We start from the raw sequence: 16,652 nt of genomic DNA, 5'->3' as shown, positions 1-16,652 counted from the left end.
TTTTGTGCAGGTGTATTTTTTTTTTAAAAAAAAACTTTACTCATATGTTGACTAATTACATATTTACAAGTTTGTCTACAAGAAGGTTGTCCATTACCGATGGTGGATATCATATCATCTAGCAATTGTTACCCAAAGGCAAAGGGGTGGGCATCATTTTATAGAGATCGGATGCATGCATTCGTAGATTTACACGTAGTTGATCGTAGTTATGTAGATCTTACGGAAGACTGATATTTGTTAATTGTATTAAATATTTGACTGTTGTAGTTTATTTTAGGAAATTTCATATTGTAATGTACTTTTAAAATATACTTTTGTAATTATTTTACTAATATATAAAATACTAACTCCTCTGGCCAAGGGACGAATATATTTTGGCCTTATTGCTAACAAAATAAACGTTTCAATTTGTAATCATATATCGATGAAATAACTTAATATAAAATCCAATAAAAATTTAAATTGTAACATCAAATACAAATATAAAGTAAATCGACTATCCAGACGTAGATGGTCGTCAACCTCGAACTCTACGTCCTCCTCTAGTTTCTTCCTCTTCTGTTGCATCATGAGCTATCTGTAATAACTCATGTGTGCGATCCCAAGCAATTGTGCTCTTACAATGCATTTCATGACATTCTATCATCCGTTGAAGACCGCTGACAACGTGTTTCATGGCACCTCACGATAATACCAAGTTAATGTCAAATATTTAAGTTACTAATAATATGAACAAATAAATTTGTAACATACCAACAAACCACCAAAAGATGATGACACTGACGTCCTCTGAGTTGGTATGTCATCTGGCAAAATTTCGACGAAGTTGAGGCATAATCACAAGGTTGGGTCGGTCAGCCTCAACTCCACGTAAAATGTAAGGATGGGAGACCCTCCGAAACCACTACAAATATTCATCTGAACATGAAAAAGGAGTTGGCGCGTGGACCACCTGATCTACGACAAACTGATCGTGGTCTCTCCACCGATCATCAATAGTCGTAAAGTCCAACATGGGAAGCGAAGTCGGCGGTCGTGGAATAGGCTGCATGAAGCCAAATTGTTGTAGCACACGCTCCAGCAAATGACGGTGTACGAGGATACCAAGCCTGAGGAAGCCAGAAAACATGCCAGATACAACAAGTGGTCGACCAGCCCTATGTGCTCCATATGGGTTCCAAATCACCACATCATATGTCAAGGCATCCAATTGGACTCTAACATAAGCTATAGCAAAAGTAGCACGTCCAGTGATATAACATCTGGCACGGGGTTTGGTCTCCACATATGTATCTCGTAATTGCTTCCTTCCCAATATAGGGAAGTGCTCGTATATCCAAGCTTGTATCAAATAACATTTCATTTAACTATTCTGATAAAAAAGAAAAACAAGTAAAATATTTAACAAAATGTAATATAAAATTGTACCTGTAGAAGAGGTAGATATCCAGCTAATTGCTTTATATTGGCAAAGCTGGCATCTTCTAGCTACTCATATAAGTAGACAAGAGCAACAACTCCCCAAGCATATTTGTGGTAGGTAGGGAGATCTTTAAATAGCTTGAGGTAATGAGTACAAAACATAGGTGGCACTTTTATTAGCAAATATCGTGCACCCTACGAGGTGCAAAAGATATGCACGTGCATCAAACTCCCATAGCTCGTTATCACAACAACTATCATACAACTCTATCAACCATCTAAGTCTGACCTGTCCACCACGACTTTGATTCAACTCATTGCAAGCCATGGTCCAATCAACACCAAGAAGTGTCAACAAAATCTCAACTAAATCTTCATATTCAAGATTTTCAGTGGAGCAAAACTATCCAGTGATGGGAAGATGAAGGACCGACCAGACGTCATCTAAAGTGATGGTCATCTCACCAATTGGTAGATGAAAAGTATTAGTCTCGGGATGCCATCCCTCCACGAAACCCAATATTAATCCAACATCAGGATATTGATATAAAATATCGCATAGAGGCGATAATCCAGAAGCTACCACAAAGGGGAGAACGGAAGAGTGAAGAGGTCCTAATTTTTTCCCTTTTTTAATATGGGAGACTACTTTCACAACTCGATCCTAAGAAAAAAGCAAAATAAAACAATAAAAATACATAACAATAATAAAATAAAACATTTATAAAAAGTTCTTACTAACCTGATCATCCCATATGATCCGTGCAAAATGATCCTGGTACCGAGTCAATAAAGATGTATCAGAGGGACCACCTGGAAATCTTGCACCATCGTTATCAATCTCTTGATCCTTATCATGAGGAACATCGGAAACCTCATGCTCAGCGACATCATCCTGAACAACATCAGCCTCGTGCTGACTCCTTCTACGAGCTGAAGCAGTCAGTCTCCTCCGTGCAGCACCCTGTGTAGAACACTCGGGTGCATCGTGTGAACCGCGTCTAGATAAATTACCTCGTGTCCTAACCATATCTATAATTAAAAGTATCAAATTTTCAGTAACCAAAAATCACCAACAAACAACAATATCACTCAAATTCAAATTAACAATAACATATACTAATGCATCACGCACAATTGATATGCAATTGAAACACCAAGAAAAAATTATGCAAATGTTGCTTCTGCCTCTCCGCCATTCGTCTTCATTTTTCCCAGCTATGCACGTCACTAATACCTTCCATTTCTATGCACGTCACTAACGCTAAGGTGGCAATGGAGAATTAGGAGGTGTGACCAAAGAGAGGCCATGATTGGCTGTAGAGCCAACTTCAAAACCCACAAATTCTTAAATAAATTACAAAATAAAACAGAATATAAAAAAAAAAACATGAATCGAATGTCAAAATCCGTTTCAGACTTTTCAAAACAGATCTCGACATCCGAAACGCTAAAAAAAACATGAAACGGATGTCGAAATCCGTTTCAAACTTATATGAAACGAATCTCGACATCCGGAACGCTAAAAAAACAAAAAAAAACATGAAACGGATGTCGACATCCATTTTAGACTTTTATGAAACGAATCTCGGCATCTGTTTTGGTCAATTTCAGACAAAAAAAATTTGACTTGCGCAGTTCATATTAAACATGGATCTTTGATTATATTTTCTAAATAAACAACCTATTCATGCATCTATTGCACACAACACGTTCAGTAAAATCAAATTCAAAAATACATGGTATAGAATAACTTAACTGGATTAATTCTTGGTTGTTGGCAGTGTTGTTGGCAATGGAGTGTGCAACAATGTGGACCTACAGACTCAAACGGAGAGGATAGAGGGGTGCACCAATACAAAACACAAATAAAGGTTGTGAGTGTGAGTGGAGGAAGGAAACGAGAGTGTGAATGTGGAGGCGTGGAGAGGAAATCGAGAAGCCTGTGAGTGTGAAAGAAGGAAGGAAACGAGAGTGTCAATGTGGTGGCGTGGAGAGGAAACCGAGAAGCCTATGAGTGTGAGAGGAGGAAGGAAACGAGAGTGTCAATGTGGAGGCATGGAGAGGAAACCGAGAGTGTGAGTGGAGGGCTGGAGGAGGAAGAAACAATAACTAATAAAGGCTGCAATAAAGGCTGCTACGTTTAGGGTTTAGGTCAAACTGAAAAAGCAGTGCAGGGAGGGAATCAGATTCCTTTTTGGGGTGCGTTTTGGGGGTGCAGGGGAGTGGTTTTTGGGGATGGGTTTTGCGGGTGCAAGGTATCATGCTGTTAAATGAAGAGAGAGATACAATTACTTTTACTTTTTACCATGGACAAAGATGGAAATAGATAAACTTTTGGGGGTACTAAAGAAAAACATATTGAGCTTGGGTCCATTGGGAAAAGAGGTGTCAAAGGAAATAAAGGGGAGTGAGGATGTTAAAAAACATAAGGCTATTAACTCAACATGCAAATGAAGTTTAGAAAGAAAAACAATGGTATGGATATTAAAACATGAATTGGACCTAATAAAATTAAAAATAGTTTTAAAATAAAATTGGTGGTGCTGGAATAAAGCTTTCACCCCAATTTTTGGAAAAGTTGGGCCAAACAAAATGTGTCTGGTTTATTTTGTTTATATATCGTTTTTCTTCTTGTTGTTGCTCTTTCTTTACTTATTCATTTTTCATCATTAATTTTTTAATAAAAGATTTTTTTTAATTTGTGATTAACTTTACTTAATTAAACTTTTTTGTTATCTTTAATTTTTTTTTAAAAAAAATCACCCTTTTTTATTTTTTAATTTTTAGGATTAAGTAAACTCATAGTTTTTGAATTTATTTGAAAATAATTTTTATTTATCCGGATCAAATTGGGTGTTACAAATGTAAATATTTGTATATGCATATAAAGTTTTCTATAATTATTTGACAATATGGTAAATGATATGCTATCAAATGATACACTATATTTCTTTTAGTTGGACGATTTCCTAAACGTTGTCTGGTATATGCTTAACTAGTGTAATATGGATGATATGACACTCGGTTTTGGGGTGTTAAATTTGACACTCCAAGAAATAGTCCAATAGGAATTTAAGAGTCTTGTCAAACTATCCTTAGAAGATATAATCAATCTTGAAAGTTCATGAAGATATAATAAAATGTGATGTCTAGAAATACAAAAGGGAAATCTTTGGCCTTCGGTGTCTAAAAACGAAAGAAGATTCCTCTTCCCAAAGTGTCAAATTTAGAAGAAATCAACAAGGTGAATAATTGAAGACATGAAAACTTTATTGATAAGGTTCATGTTATGATTTAGCTTGAAATATGAATTAGCAAACAATCTCCATTAACTATTTAAGAATTTTAAGATTGGAACAACAACTCAAAGATGTTTTCCACTGAATTTGAATTTAATTCATAGGATTATGCAAAAGTGATAAAGAACACAAGAAGTGCAATAGAAGAACACAAGAAAAATTCAAGGATCGAAAGGAAAAGAGAAAGTTTAGAACACTTAAATGGATGGAAGAAGGTGAGTTATAAATGAAGTCATAGTCTCTATGATAAGTTCCAATGATGAATCAACACTTGAATCCTAGTAGAACAAGATAAGATTCTAAAACTTAAGACCACTCCCTTAGAGATGTCTTAAAACGTCATTAATTTCATTAATCAACTAAAGTAAAATTGCAGAGAATGAATATGGTTATTTGTGGCCAAAGTAAAAAAAAAGTTAAAAAATTAAATAAGATATAAACGTGTCTTAAATTAAATTCTACTATAACCTAAAAGCAAATGGTGAGAGGTTTGAAAATTCAAAATTTTAAAAATGAAAATAATGAAATTCTCCTATTGGCTAAAAGCAAGAGGTACATTTTTCATGCTTATTCATGTTTGGAAAAAGGTTGTTTAACACCATTTTGACGATCATTTGATAATTTTTATAAGGGTAAAATAGTCTTAACAAAAGTTAATTTTTATATTTTTAAAAGAGAGAGAAAGTGAATAGTTATGAAGGATAGTGTCAAATGATAGTAAAAGAAAGTATGGTGTCAAAATACCAGTGTTCTTCATGTTTATCAAGCTATATTGATCAAGTTAATTTTCTCCTTTTGTTGACCCTTTTTTTTTTTGGTTGACATTATGCAAGGAGGTTTCGATTTGGTTTGGGCTTGTAACGTGTTATTTTGGGGCTTCTCCCTGCACCCCAAAGCATTTCTCCTGTACCTCCAAAACTTTCTTTATTCCCACTTTTATCCTTAAATGAAGAAAGAGAAAAAATAGTAAAAAAAATCAACTGCATTGCACTACTGCACCCAGTTAGCAAATCCGCTTTTGTTGTAGGCCTATGCACTCCCAAAGAATATCAATTCCATGTGTGTCAAAATGGATGACAGAATCCGTTTCAAGATTTTAAGAAACGGATTTCACAATTCATTTTGCTTTTTTTTTTTTCGTTTTGTAAGAAACGGATTTCACAATCTGTTTTATATAAATTAAATTAAATTAAAAAATACTTAAACTTTAAATTGAAAATTTATTCATTGTATTATAACTTTTTCTAATTTATTTAAAGTATATGATTTTTAAATTTTAAATATATTTTTAAATTTTTGTTTTGTTTATTTATTATGTTTTCATATATTTTAATATATATCTAAAAATAAAGTAATATATATATATATATATATATATATAATTTTTGAAAAATAAATATAATTATAAAAATAAATAAAACTAAATGATAATTAAACTTTAAATTAGATAAAAGAACGAAAATTTTAATTTTATTTTAAATATAATGCTTTTTGAATTTTAATTATTTTTTTAGTTTATTATTTTTTATTTTAATCATATTTACATATTTAATGTATATTTTAAAAATAAAATAATATATTAATATTTTTTAACAAATATTTTAAAATAAATATATGAAACGGAAGTTGAAATCCGTTTCAAAAATTTAGAAATTTATAAAACGGATCTTAATATCCGTTTTAATTTTCTTTTAGATGACCATATGTGAATATTTCTGCATTGAAGGTTACACCAAATTCAACAGAACCATTAGGAGTGAAGGTGTTGAAGTCAAGAGGGATATTCCCTGAAGCATACTGGTATTGGATTGGTGTTGAAGTCAAGAAACCAAGCTTGAATCAATCTACATGAATTTGCCAGTGCAGTTGCAGTTTATTAACATAGGAAAACAAAACATTGAAGCTAGAACAGTGCTTACTTGCCACATCTTGAAAATATAGACAAACGAATTCCTTTTCATAAGTAGCGGGCTAGCTTGGATGGGTTGTGGTGGTGGAGGTTCAGGGAGGATGTGGAAAGTTTGGTGGTAATGGTGGAGGCGAAGAATTGTGCCCTCTGTCATCTTCATAAATTGCCATTGTTGGAGAGGTTGAGGAGGCGGAGGGCAGAGACGGACGAGAGCGCCGGAGGGATGGGGCCGGAGAATTTATTGTTGGCGAGCGAGAGATTGGAGAGGAATGGAAGGTGAGCTATGTCGACAGAGAGTCCCGGAGAGGTTGAGTCCGGTGAGGTTGAGAGCGACGACGTGGAACTTGGTAAAACGGATTTCAAATTCCGTTTCACACCTTTATGAAACGGATTACGTAAGCTGTTTCAAGAAAAAAATTAAAATATTTGGGAAACGGAATACGAATTCTGTTTCATAAAATTGTGAAACGGATTTTGTAATCCGTTTCAAAAAAAAGTTCGAATTTTTTTAAAACGGATTACAGAATCCGTTTCATTATTTTATGAAACGGAATTCGTATTCCGTTTCCCAAAAAAGTTAAGCTAATATTAAGGGTATAATAGTAAATTTTAGGGGTGCAGAAGAGCCCGTTATTTTCTACTTGCAATCCTTGACTTGAACACCCTCTATGTTTCCTTTGTAGAAGCCCGTCTAGATCTTTACTATTTGCACCTCATGAGGTTTTATTATTTACACTACCGAAAAACAATATTTCATAATACAATTCTAAGAAATACTAAACAATTTTTAGTTACAAGAGTATTTTTCTTGTTTTTCATTCATGAACTCATCATTTTACCCTCTATTGAAAAGTTCTCTTAGTATAAGACCTAAAGCACAATCTACTTACCATGAGTAAATTGTGTGATATTGGGTGTGATGTTGCTTTCAACAAGACCAATATAAAGTAAAAAAAAAATGTGATGGAACCAATTAATTTATCCTAATCAAAAAGGTAATTTAAGTGAGATCAACATGAACAAGTTCTCATCTCATAAAGTCTCGCACCTCATGACAATTAAAAAAGACTTAGATTTGATATAGAAAGTGTGGTTAAACAAGTCTCAATTTACTTTTAAAACTCAAAAACACAATCTTATAAGGAGTTTGTCGTTAGTGTCAATCAAAGACAATATTTTGATTGATGCATGTATAAAAGGCAAAGAGGTTAAAGTATCTTCCAAAATTATCTATGTAGTTTCTAGACAAAGATCTCTTAAAGAGTCGTAAAAGTGTTAAAGAAGTTCAACTCCTAAATGGTAAACTCATCACACTCTAGGTTGCTTCTAAAGTTGGTAAGGAATGATAAATCATTCCTCAAATGATAAAGCTCTCATTATTAAAATAAATATTTTAATGCATTATTATGTTGGTGGATTATAACACAATACCTTATCCCAATCTCTACGTGCAATAATCGTCATTTATTACATTATGTAGCAATCACACTCATAGCCTTAAGTTTGTTTATAATACTAAATTTAAAACTAAAAATAATCTTATCAACTACTTACATTGCAAAAGTGTATAAAAGAGTGTAATTAAAATGCCTTGAGGTGCATGCACATGAGCTTCTATGATGTTGCACTTAGCTTACATTTAATATGTTATATCCAAAATAGACACAAAAGGCATAAGAACGTTACTAATTAGTGTACATCCAATTATGTAAGGTCAACACAATAGACAATAAATAAAATTTACAAACTATTCTACTATTTATTTAAAGTAAACATGAGGTTTCTTCTTTAAGTAGCAAAATTATGCAACAATGTGATCAAGCAATGATATAACAAGTAGTTATGATTGATGTTTGCATTCGAAAATGTTTATTGTAATATCTTTGTTAATTAAGTGTAATTTGTTTAATAAAATTTGGGCTACTCATGTATATATATGGAGAACAATAAAATTGTTTCCTCATTCGACCAAGCTACTAATGGCGTATGTTTGCATTTCCACTTGTTTTGTTACCCATGGGATGATTGAGTTGAATATCCTAAAACCCATACGTGTCATGTTCACCCTCATTCAAAGAAAATCCAAAGTATACTTAAGTTATTTAAGGCATAATAAATTAATGAGGACACAGATACACATATATGAGTAATGAATGAATGATTGAAAAACCAAACATACATCATCCATATTGTACAATAGTATATGTTTATGCAATCTCCAACACACCAAACATATGTATATACAATGGTATGTCACCTTCCTTGCAAAAAATAGTGGCATCCTCTTAACACCATGTCAACATTGAAATAAAATTGATTTATCGATTCATAATATATTTAAGGGTTAAATATGTTTTGTATCTCAAAATTATTTTAAAGAATTGTATTTCGTTCCTAAACTAAATATATACATATTTCGTCATACACTTTATAAAAGTCATGTAAAACATCATTTCTTGAAAATGTCACTTGAAGATTATATTATAATTAGCTTCATTTGTCCACTAACATTCCCCGAATTATTTATTAAGAATCATACATGTTTTTCATAAAGTGTATGGATAAAATAACTATATATTTAATTTAGAGATAAAACACAAATTTAAAAATAATTTAGAAAGAAAAGACATATTTAACCTTCTTGGATTTATTTATTCAAAATTTACATTATACAATTTTTACTAATCTCCCTTAAAATTTATGATTTTTTTATTTTATTTTTTTTGCTTTGCTATGTTTGCTTCCAACAAATTGAGGTGTATTAATTTGAAAAACAACTACCTATTAGCTTATACTTTTGAAAAACTTGGATCAAAGCTTTAAAGTAGTCTTTCATGGATATAATGTTAGATCGAATATAACCATTTTAAGTGTGGTTAGACTCGGGTTTATTAAATTTATGGTTAGCTCGACTTGTGTTTGTACTGATATATAATGTAATGAATACTCTTTTAGTAATTTAATACAAAATTCTTTTTTCAAATAAAAATTATTTCTAATTTGACTTCTTATTAATTATTATATTTTTTTAGTTAAAATATTATATTTATTTTGAAAGGTCAATAAATCAGTAGTACATATATTGTTATTCTTCATATTTGGTTGAGAACCTTACTCTTAAATTGAAGTTTGTGAGACAAATGAATTATTATTCAATGTCTACTTTATAATTTAAAAGAAAAGGTGGAAGTAAAGAATAAATAATTCCAAAACTGAAAATATGTAAAGAAGTCGATAATATGTTCAAAAGCAGAAGATAAGATATTTTATTAAACTTTTATTTAGTTAACTGAATCAATAAATATATAGTGACTAGGTGTATTGGAAATATAAAATAATTTTAACTTGGAAAAATTTAATGTTGAATAATCAAATTTAATTTAGTAATTGTAAGTATTTAAAAGTTGTTATCAAATATTTTAAAAAAAATAAACCTTAACAAATGTAAATGATTTATTTAATGTTTGAATTGTTGACATTAAATAATTAAGCTCAAATTTAATAATTTTAATTTTTTAAAATTATTATTAGTAATGATGTTTTATATTTTAAACATTGAAAAAATTATGAATGTTTTTAGAGAGTGAAAATATCATGGGATCTTATTAGTAATTATAAATGTATTAATTTTGATAATAAATAAAACTGAATGCTTAAGACTTCAAAATTATAAGAAATATACAAACAAATTTTTAATCAAATAATAGTTGAAATTAAAGAATCAAATTAATGTTTAATAATTCTAATTATTTATATTTTTCTTCATTGTTACATAAACTTTTTCATAGTACTGGTGTGAATATAATAATTTAATAATTTTCTGTTTTTAAGAGTTTTTTAATTCATTGTTATAATAATTTAATATATTTTCAATATCTTTATTTTTTAATTTTATTATATTTAAAACTGATTTACATATTAACTTGTGTTTTAATTATTTTTAAATAAAATAACCGGTAATTTGTTGACAGAATAAAATTTATTTATTTGACAATGATTCAAACAAAAAATATACAATATATTATTATTGAATTAATTTAAAGTATCTTAAACACTGAGTGAAATACAAGATGATATTTTATACATTTATGAAGTTAGTTTGAATGTCTGACCATTGACGGTATACATTTTATTTATCTTTTAAGTACAAGGATTTTTAGAAATAAAGTAGATAATTACTTGAAACTATAAATAGGTTGCATATTATTATTAAATTAAAAGCTTAATATGAAAATCAGTTTCAAGCATATTTAAATTAAAATTGTTAAAAACTTAATGGAATGAAGAATAGTTTTTCTAGTAAACATTTTTAAAATATTTTACCAATTTATAGGGTTGACGTGAAATGTAACCACAATAATATTTCGATATATATTTGACACATTTACTTATTAGTTATTTTTTTAATTAAAAATTCACTTTTTATAAGTGAAACACTTTTTTTTCTAGAAGACTTGTATTAGCATGTTTGATAGAGATTAACACTTAAATATTAGAAATGTTATTGGTAAATATTTTATTTTGTATTATTATTTGTATTTGCTATAAGAAAAGAATACTATAATATGCTTTAGCTTCTTACTATAAGAAATCGTCTCGTCTTATCTAGGTGAAATATATAATAAATGATTAAAAAAATTAAAATTAATTTTAATTGTAATGTAATTGTTACTTTTATGGTAAACATTATTTATTTAGGTAAATGTTCTGAACATTACTTTTAAGAGTGGATGACAAATAGTTACTCCAATTATGTAATTTTAATTAGATTTATTACTAGCTACTTTTATTACCTATAAATACAACATATCTAAAATATATAACAAACACAACAACTCTTAAAAAAAAGTTGAGTATGTTGTCCAATGTATATTCTATACGTGTAAAAATTTATAATTTTAAGCCATTAAATGGATTAAAAAATCTAAATTGAAGTTGTATAGGAAAAAATTAACAAACAAACAAATTTCGTGTTTCTGTTTAAAATTTATTTGCAGGTATATATTTCTTATGGACAAACCAGAAATGCATAACATACACATAAGGTATTTGAATATGAAAAGGCAAAAATGTATATTCATAACTTACCTTCTGTGTATAGGTACTTAATCCAAAATCTGTAATTTTCAGAACACCATTTGAATTCAGAAGAAGATTCTCTGACTACAAAATACATTGAGTATTGAATATGAGTCTCACTCAAGAAGAAAAATAATTGATTCCTGCTCACACTTATATGAGTTATGAATCTGTTAATTAAATTAGTTTAGTGGAGAGGATTGTGGTAGATAATGATAGATCTTCAAATCTCTGTGGTACACCCCTCTACTATGACAGTAATCAACTGCATTGATTAGTTGGTGGAAATAACTTCTTGCTTCATCCTCTTTAAGTCTTCCACTTTGAGATTATGCAAGATGCAAGGAAAATCTCAATGTACTAACAATTATTATTCTAATAATATCACCTCCAAGAGATAAAAAAAATGTGAAAACAGTACGAATATATATATATATATATATATATATATATATATATATATATATATATATATATATTCTTAAAATCCAGCTTCATCCATCTGCAACAGTTAGTAAGTGTGTGGATTAATCTTTATTCTAATCACAATGTGAAATAAACCAAAAACTCAATAAGAAAAAAACTTATAGTGAAGAAAAAACTCAGAAATTATTGCAGTGCAGCAATGCTACATGTGTAAGTCCTAGTTAGTAAGGCATAGATGGGGATGGATTAATCTTTTATTTAATCAATTTGTTGTAGCAATTTTTTAGTGTCCATTACATTTTCAATAAATGAAGATTAGGGAAACGACATATTCCCTCTGCTATCAAGTTTCCATATCAGTAAAATGTGAGAGACTGTGAAACACCTAGCTATTCTAATGTCTCAAATAATAGCAGCAAACACACAAGTTCAGACTTCTTTTACAAGTTTCCATATCAGTAATATGCTATTCAAAAGTCAAAGTAATATGCTATTCAAAACCCAACTTAGTTACACACCTTAATTCAATATTTTAACTCCCCAAAAGTTATTTACCTCCACTTAAAACGCTTAATGACCAACACCAACCAATTCTGAATCTTCACTGGACAATACAGCCTTCACTCTTGGTGTTCAAATTAAAGAGCTGCAGTTGAAAAGCATGTCTTAAACATCAACAAAGCCTCCCAGAACGTGCCTACCAGAATGTGCATCAGGCAGATAGAGAAAGCAAGAATGACACAAAATCAATCGAATTTAATCATCCCAACACACACAAAAAGAAATCCTAATAGGAAAAACCCAAAACTAAGAAAGAGAGGGATAAGGAGTTACTGGGAATTGAAAATGGAAACCGAAATCTCTTTGCTCCCCTTGTTGGCTCGTGGGGTGACTGGAACGGAGAAGTGAGAGTGTTGCTGGAAGGGGCTTTGAAGGTGAGAGCAAAGGCGATGCTCTTGGACCAATGTGGTGTGCGATAGGTCGTGGAAGAGTGTAGAATGACTTGAAGAAGCCCTTACAGTGAATGCAGAAGCAAACTCACAGTCACAAACGTTGTTTATGGTAGATTGGGGAACGAGCTCGCCTTCACATGAACCCCCGATTCCGCTTAACCAATTCCAAACCTTCTCGCACTCACTATAGAAAAGAGATGCCAAACACTGAGAAATGATGCAATGGTTGTGGCACACTGTGTTGCGAACGAGGGGGCAACGAGTTTATGTTTGACAAACAAAATGGTGGAGCCAAAATAAAATTGAGAAAAGAGGAAAACTTCACCGTGAAACATAACCTAATTAAAGATTTTTTTTATTTTATTTAAGAGATGTATGCGTGGGCCAGTCGACGCCAATTATTGAATCCATATGCGTCGGCCAAGCCGACGATAAAAGCAATTACTCTTTTTTTTTATATAAATACTATAGAGTGGGATGTGCATAGGTTTAGCCCACGCTCTTTCGAGTCTCCATTATGGCTGACGTCATTTTTGGAAGCTAAATAGTGACATTCTTGTAGTGTTTACTGATTCTTGTAGTGTTTACTGCTTGCATTGTGTTGTTTTTAATTTGTTGTACTAATTTTACATAATTATTATATTTAATTAATTTGGTTCATGGTCATAAGAATGAAAAACCCTGCGATAGGTGATTTATTATAGTTAGTAAGTAACCATACCAAAATTGCAGTATGTAAATATATAAATTGAGCTAAGTCCAAGAATGTTTAGTCACCGACTTGCTTGAGAATTAAATTAATATATTGTATAATTATACTTTTTTTTTATTGTTCATTTGGCTATTTTTAATTTTTGGTATGTTCGTATTATAATTATGCCACTAAAATTTTGTGAACAATGGAATTTTAATCGTTCAAAAGAAAATAGTATTCAATTAACTTTGTTGTACACAAACTTTTGGTATTTTTGTATTATAATTTTATGCTACTAAAAATTTTGTGGAGAATGGTGTTACTTGAACGTTTGTGTTGGCACTTGATATCAACTAATACATGTAATCATGACTGGTGTTACTTGAACTATAGACCATTTCTTGAGTGAAATCAGTCCAAATAATAAATTTTGAGTTCAAAACATATAACATGTACTTAAAATCAATAAAAAATATCCACTTCTTAAATTTATACCCATAATTTACAAATAATTACCATATTATTCTCAAGGTATACTTTTAAACTTCTAACAACTTAAATAAACACATGGATAATCATGATCCAATAAATACAATTATACATTCACCTTGCATTTCACATATGCATATCAATACTCAACTATAGTAAATACCAAAATTAACTCTTCTTACCTAAATATAACATACTATGAGCATGTTTCCTTACACAAGAAATCTTACTAAACTTCTAGTGAGTTCCAAATATCAAATCATACACCTATAACATATTTTAATAACAAACATCAAAAGAGAAGAAAAATAGATTAAATTCTTAATAGGGAGTGGACTACTTAGCCAAATTAAGAATATAATAGATTCAATCCTCGTATAACTATCTAGTTAAATATATACTCTCTCATCACAACAATACCCTAATTATCTCCTAATCTTAGAGAGAGAAGAGGAAATAGGGTTTACAAAAAATAAATTTCTTGTGAAATACATAATAAACATCTATTACTTATTTATAGACTAAGTGTTGTAGTTAATTGGTGCAAATATTGTTCTTAAATTTATATTCCTTCATTCATCTACTGAATCTGTTTTCAACGTATTAATACAACACTAAATTAATAAATGTTTTTTAACTAGAATAATATGTGAGTTTTTTTTCTTTTATTTAAATTAGTTTTCCTAATTTTACATGTTTTCTAATTTAATTTAATTTGTGTATGAAATCTTTTTGATTAAAGACATTGAAATTTCAAATTCATTGTTGTATTTAAAAATACTAATCACTTGTCATTTGTTTTTCCTTATAAATAAAAAGTTCATATCTTATCCTTTCATAATAGCACATTAAAGTAAATCTTTCATCGAGAAAAATTTAGTTTACTTCAAATACTTGGAACAACTTAATAACTACAAATATTATAATAATACTTTAAAAGTAGTTTTCTACATCAAGTTTAGGCTTAAAATATGTTAGATAAAAGTTCAACATGATGCGACAAATACAAAACATAAAGTTCATTTATGTCAAACTTTTTAAATGATGTAAAAGAATTATGTTAGATAATATCAACAATAGACATAAATGTTTGGTGTGAAAAATATACGTCTTAAAAAATTTCACATAGTCTTGGAGAATAAGTGTTGGTGACTATATAATGAACTCTAAGTCCATGGTGTGTTTTTTTGCCTCATTCAAAAATATTTTAAGATTGTATTTGACTTTTATTATTCTGTTGTAGTAGAGTGTTGTGAGGGTTGGGTTAAATTATTGTTTTAGAGAGTGTAGGTGTACTTGGGGTAAAAGGGAGAGTGGTTTATGTGTTATACAAATTTTTACAGTGTTATTCTCTATTTGTCTTTAGACAATGATCGTGGTTTTTCTTCAGTTTTGTAGGGGTGGGCAAAAAATCTAATATTCTTGATCCAATCCACTTTTGCTCTGATCTAATCTATTTAAAATTCATTTTATTAAAAATCCAATCCATTTAAAATTCATTTTAATGGATCTGGATTTCAATCTAATATACATTTCATATATCTTATGGATTCGATATCCATTCTATAAATCAAGATTTTAAAATATGGATAATCCAAAAAATCCAATCCAACTTTTCAATTTAAATTTTTAGTTGGGTTAGGCTAAAGGTTGAGATGAACTAGGCTAAATTCACACTCGGACAGACCTTGCTAAACAATCTAAACAGACCAAGCAAGCCCGACGACCAAAACGGGCTGACGGGCCTAAATACATGAACGAGCTAGGCAAGCCCTACAAACCGAACGAGTCGGTCGGGCCCAACGACCCGAAAAAGTCAAGTGAGCCCAATGACTCGAACGGGCTAGTCGGGCCTGGTGACTCGAACGGACCAGGCAGGCCCGATGACCCGAACGGGCTAGGTGGGTCCGAAGACCCAAACAGACTCCATGATCCAAACATGCAAGGCATACCCGAAGACTCAAACAAGTCGTGCCCAATGACTTATACGGACTAGGCAGGCTCAACGACCTTGATGGATCGAGTGGGCCCGACGAACCTGATGGACTGAGCGGGCTCGACGACCCGGACAAGCTGAGTCAGCCCGATGGCTCGGACGGACTGTGCCATATGACCCGTACAAACCAGGCAGGCTTGATGCCCGAACGGGCCAGCAGGCCCAAAGACCCGGTTGGGTTGGGTTGGGTCGGCCCTACGATTCGGATGGGTCATGCCCGACGACCTGTACGGACTGAGCAGGCCCGAGACCTTGATGGGGCGAGCGAGCTTGACGACCCGAACAAGCTGAGTTGTGTTGGCCTTAAGGACACAAGTTTTAGAAAAATCAATTTAAATTTCTTTTGTAAAAAATGGATTCTAGATTTTGAACTTGATCA

General features: G+C 31.0%; 1 protein-coding gene across 1 annotated transcript; it reads right to left on the bottom strand.

Moving 5' to 3' along the window:
- Window positions 1-907: 907 nt before the first annotated feature.
- Window positions 908-2,455, bottom strand: LOC114180674 (uncharacterized). The gene is made up of 5 exons (XM_028066976.1): window positions 2,168-2,455; window positions 1,891-2,089; window positions 1,715-1,797; window positions 1,432-1,491; window positions 908-1,330 (listed from the first exon to the last, which is right to left on the bottom strand). Exons 1-5 carry the CDS (start codon window positions 2,453-2,455, stop codon window positions 908-910), a joined length of 1,053 nt encoding a protein of 350 aa, XP_027922777.1.
- Window positions 2,456-16,652: the final 14,197 nt, after the last annotated feature.

The sequence above is a fragment of the Vigna unguiculata genome, chromosome 4 (assembly GCF_037176805.1).
Source record: "Vigna unguiculata cultivar grain cowpea cultivar isolate G323 ecotype 2 chromosome 4, ASM3717680v1, whole genome shotgun sequence".
Taxonomy (NCBI): Eukaryota; Viridiplantae; Streptophyta; class Magnoliopsida; order Fabales; family Fabaceae; genus Vigna; species Vigna unguiculata.
The sequence above is the reverse complement of the archived record's forward strand: the minus strand, read 5'-3'. Positions and strand labels throughout refer to the sequence as shown.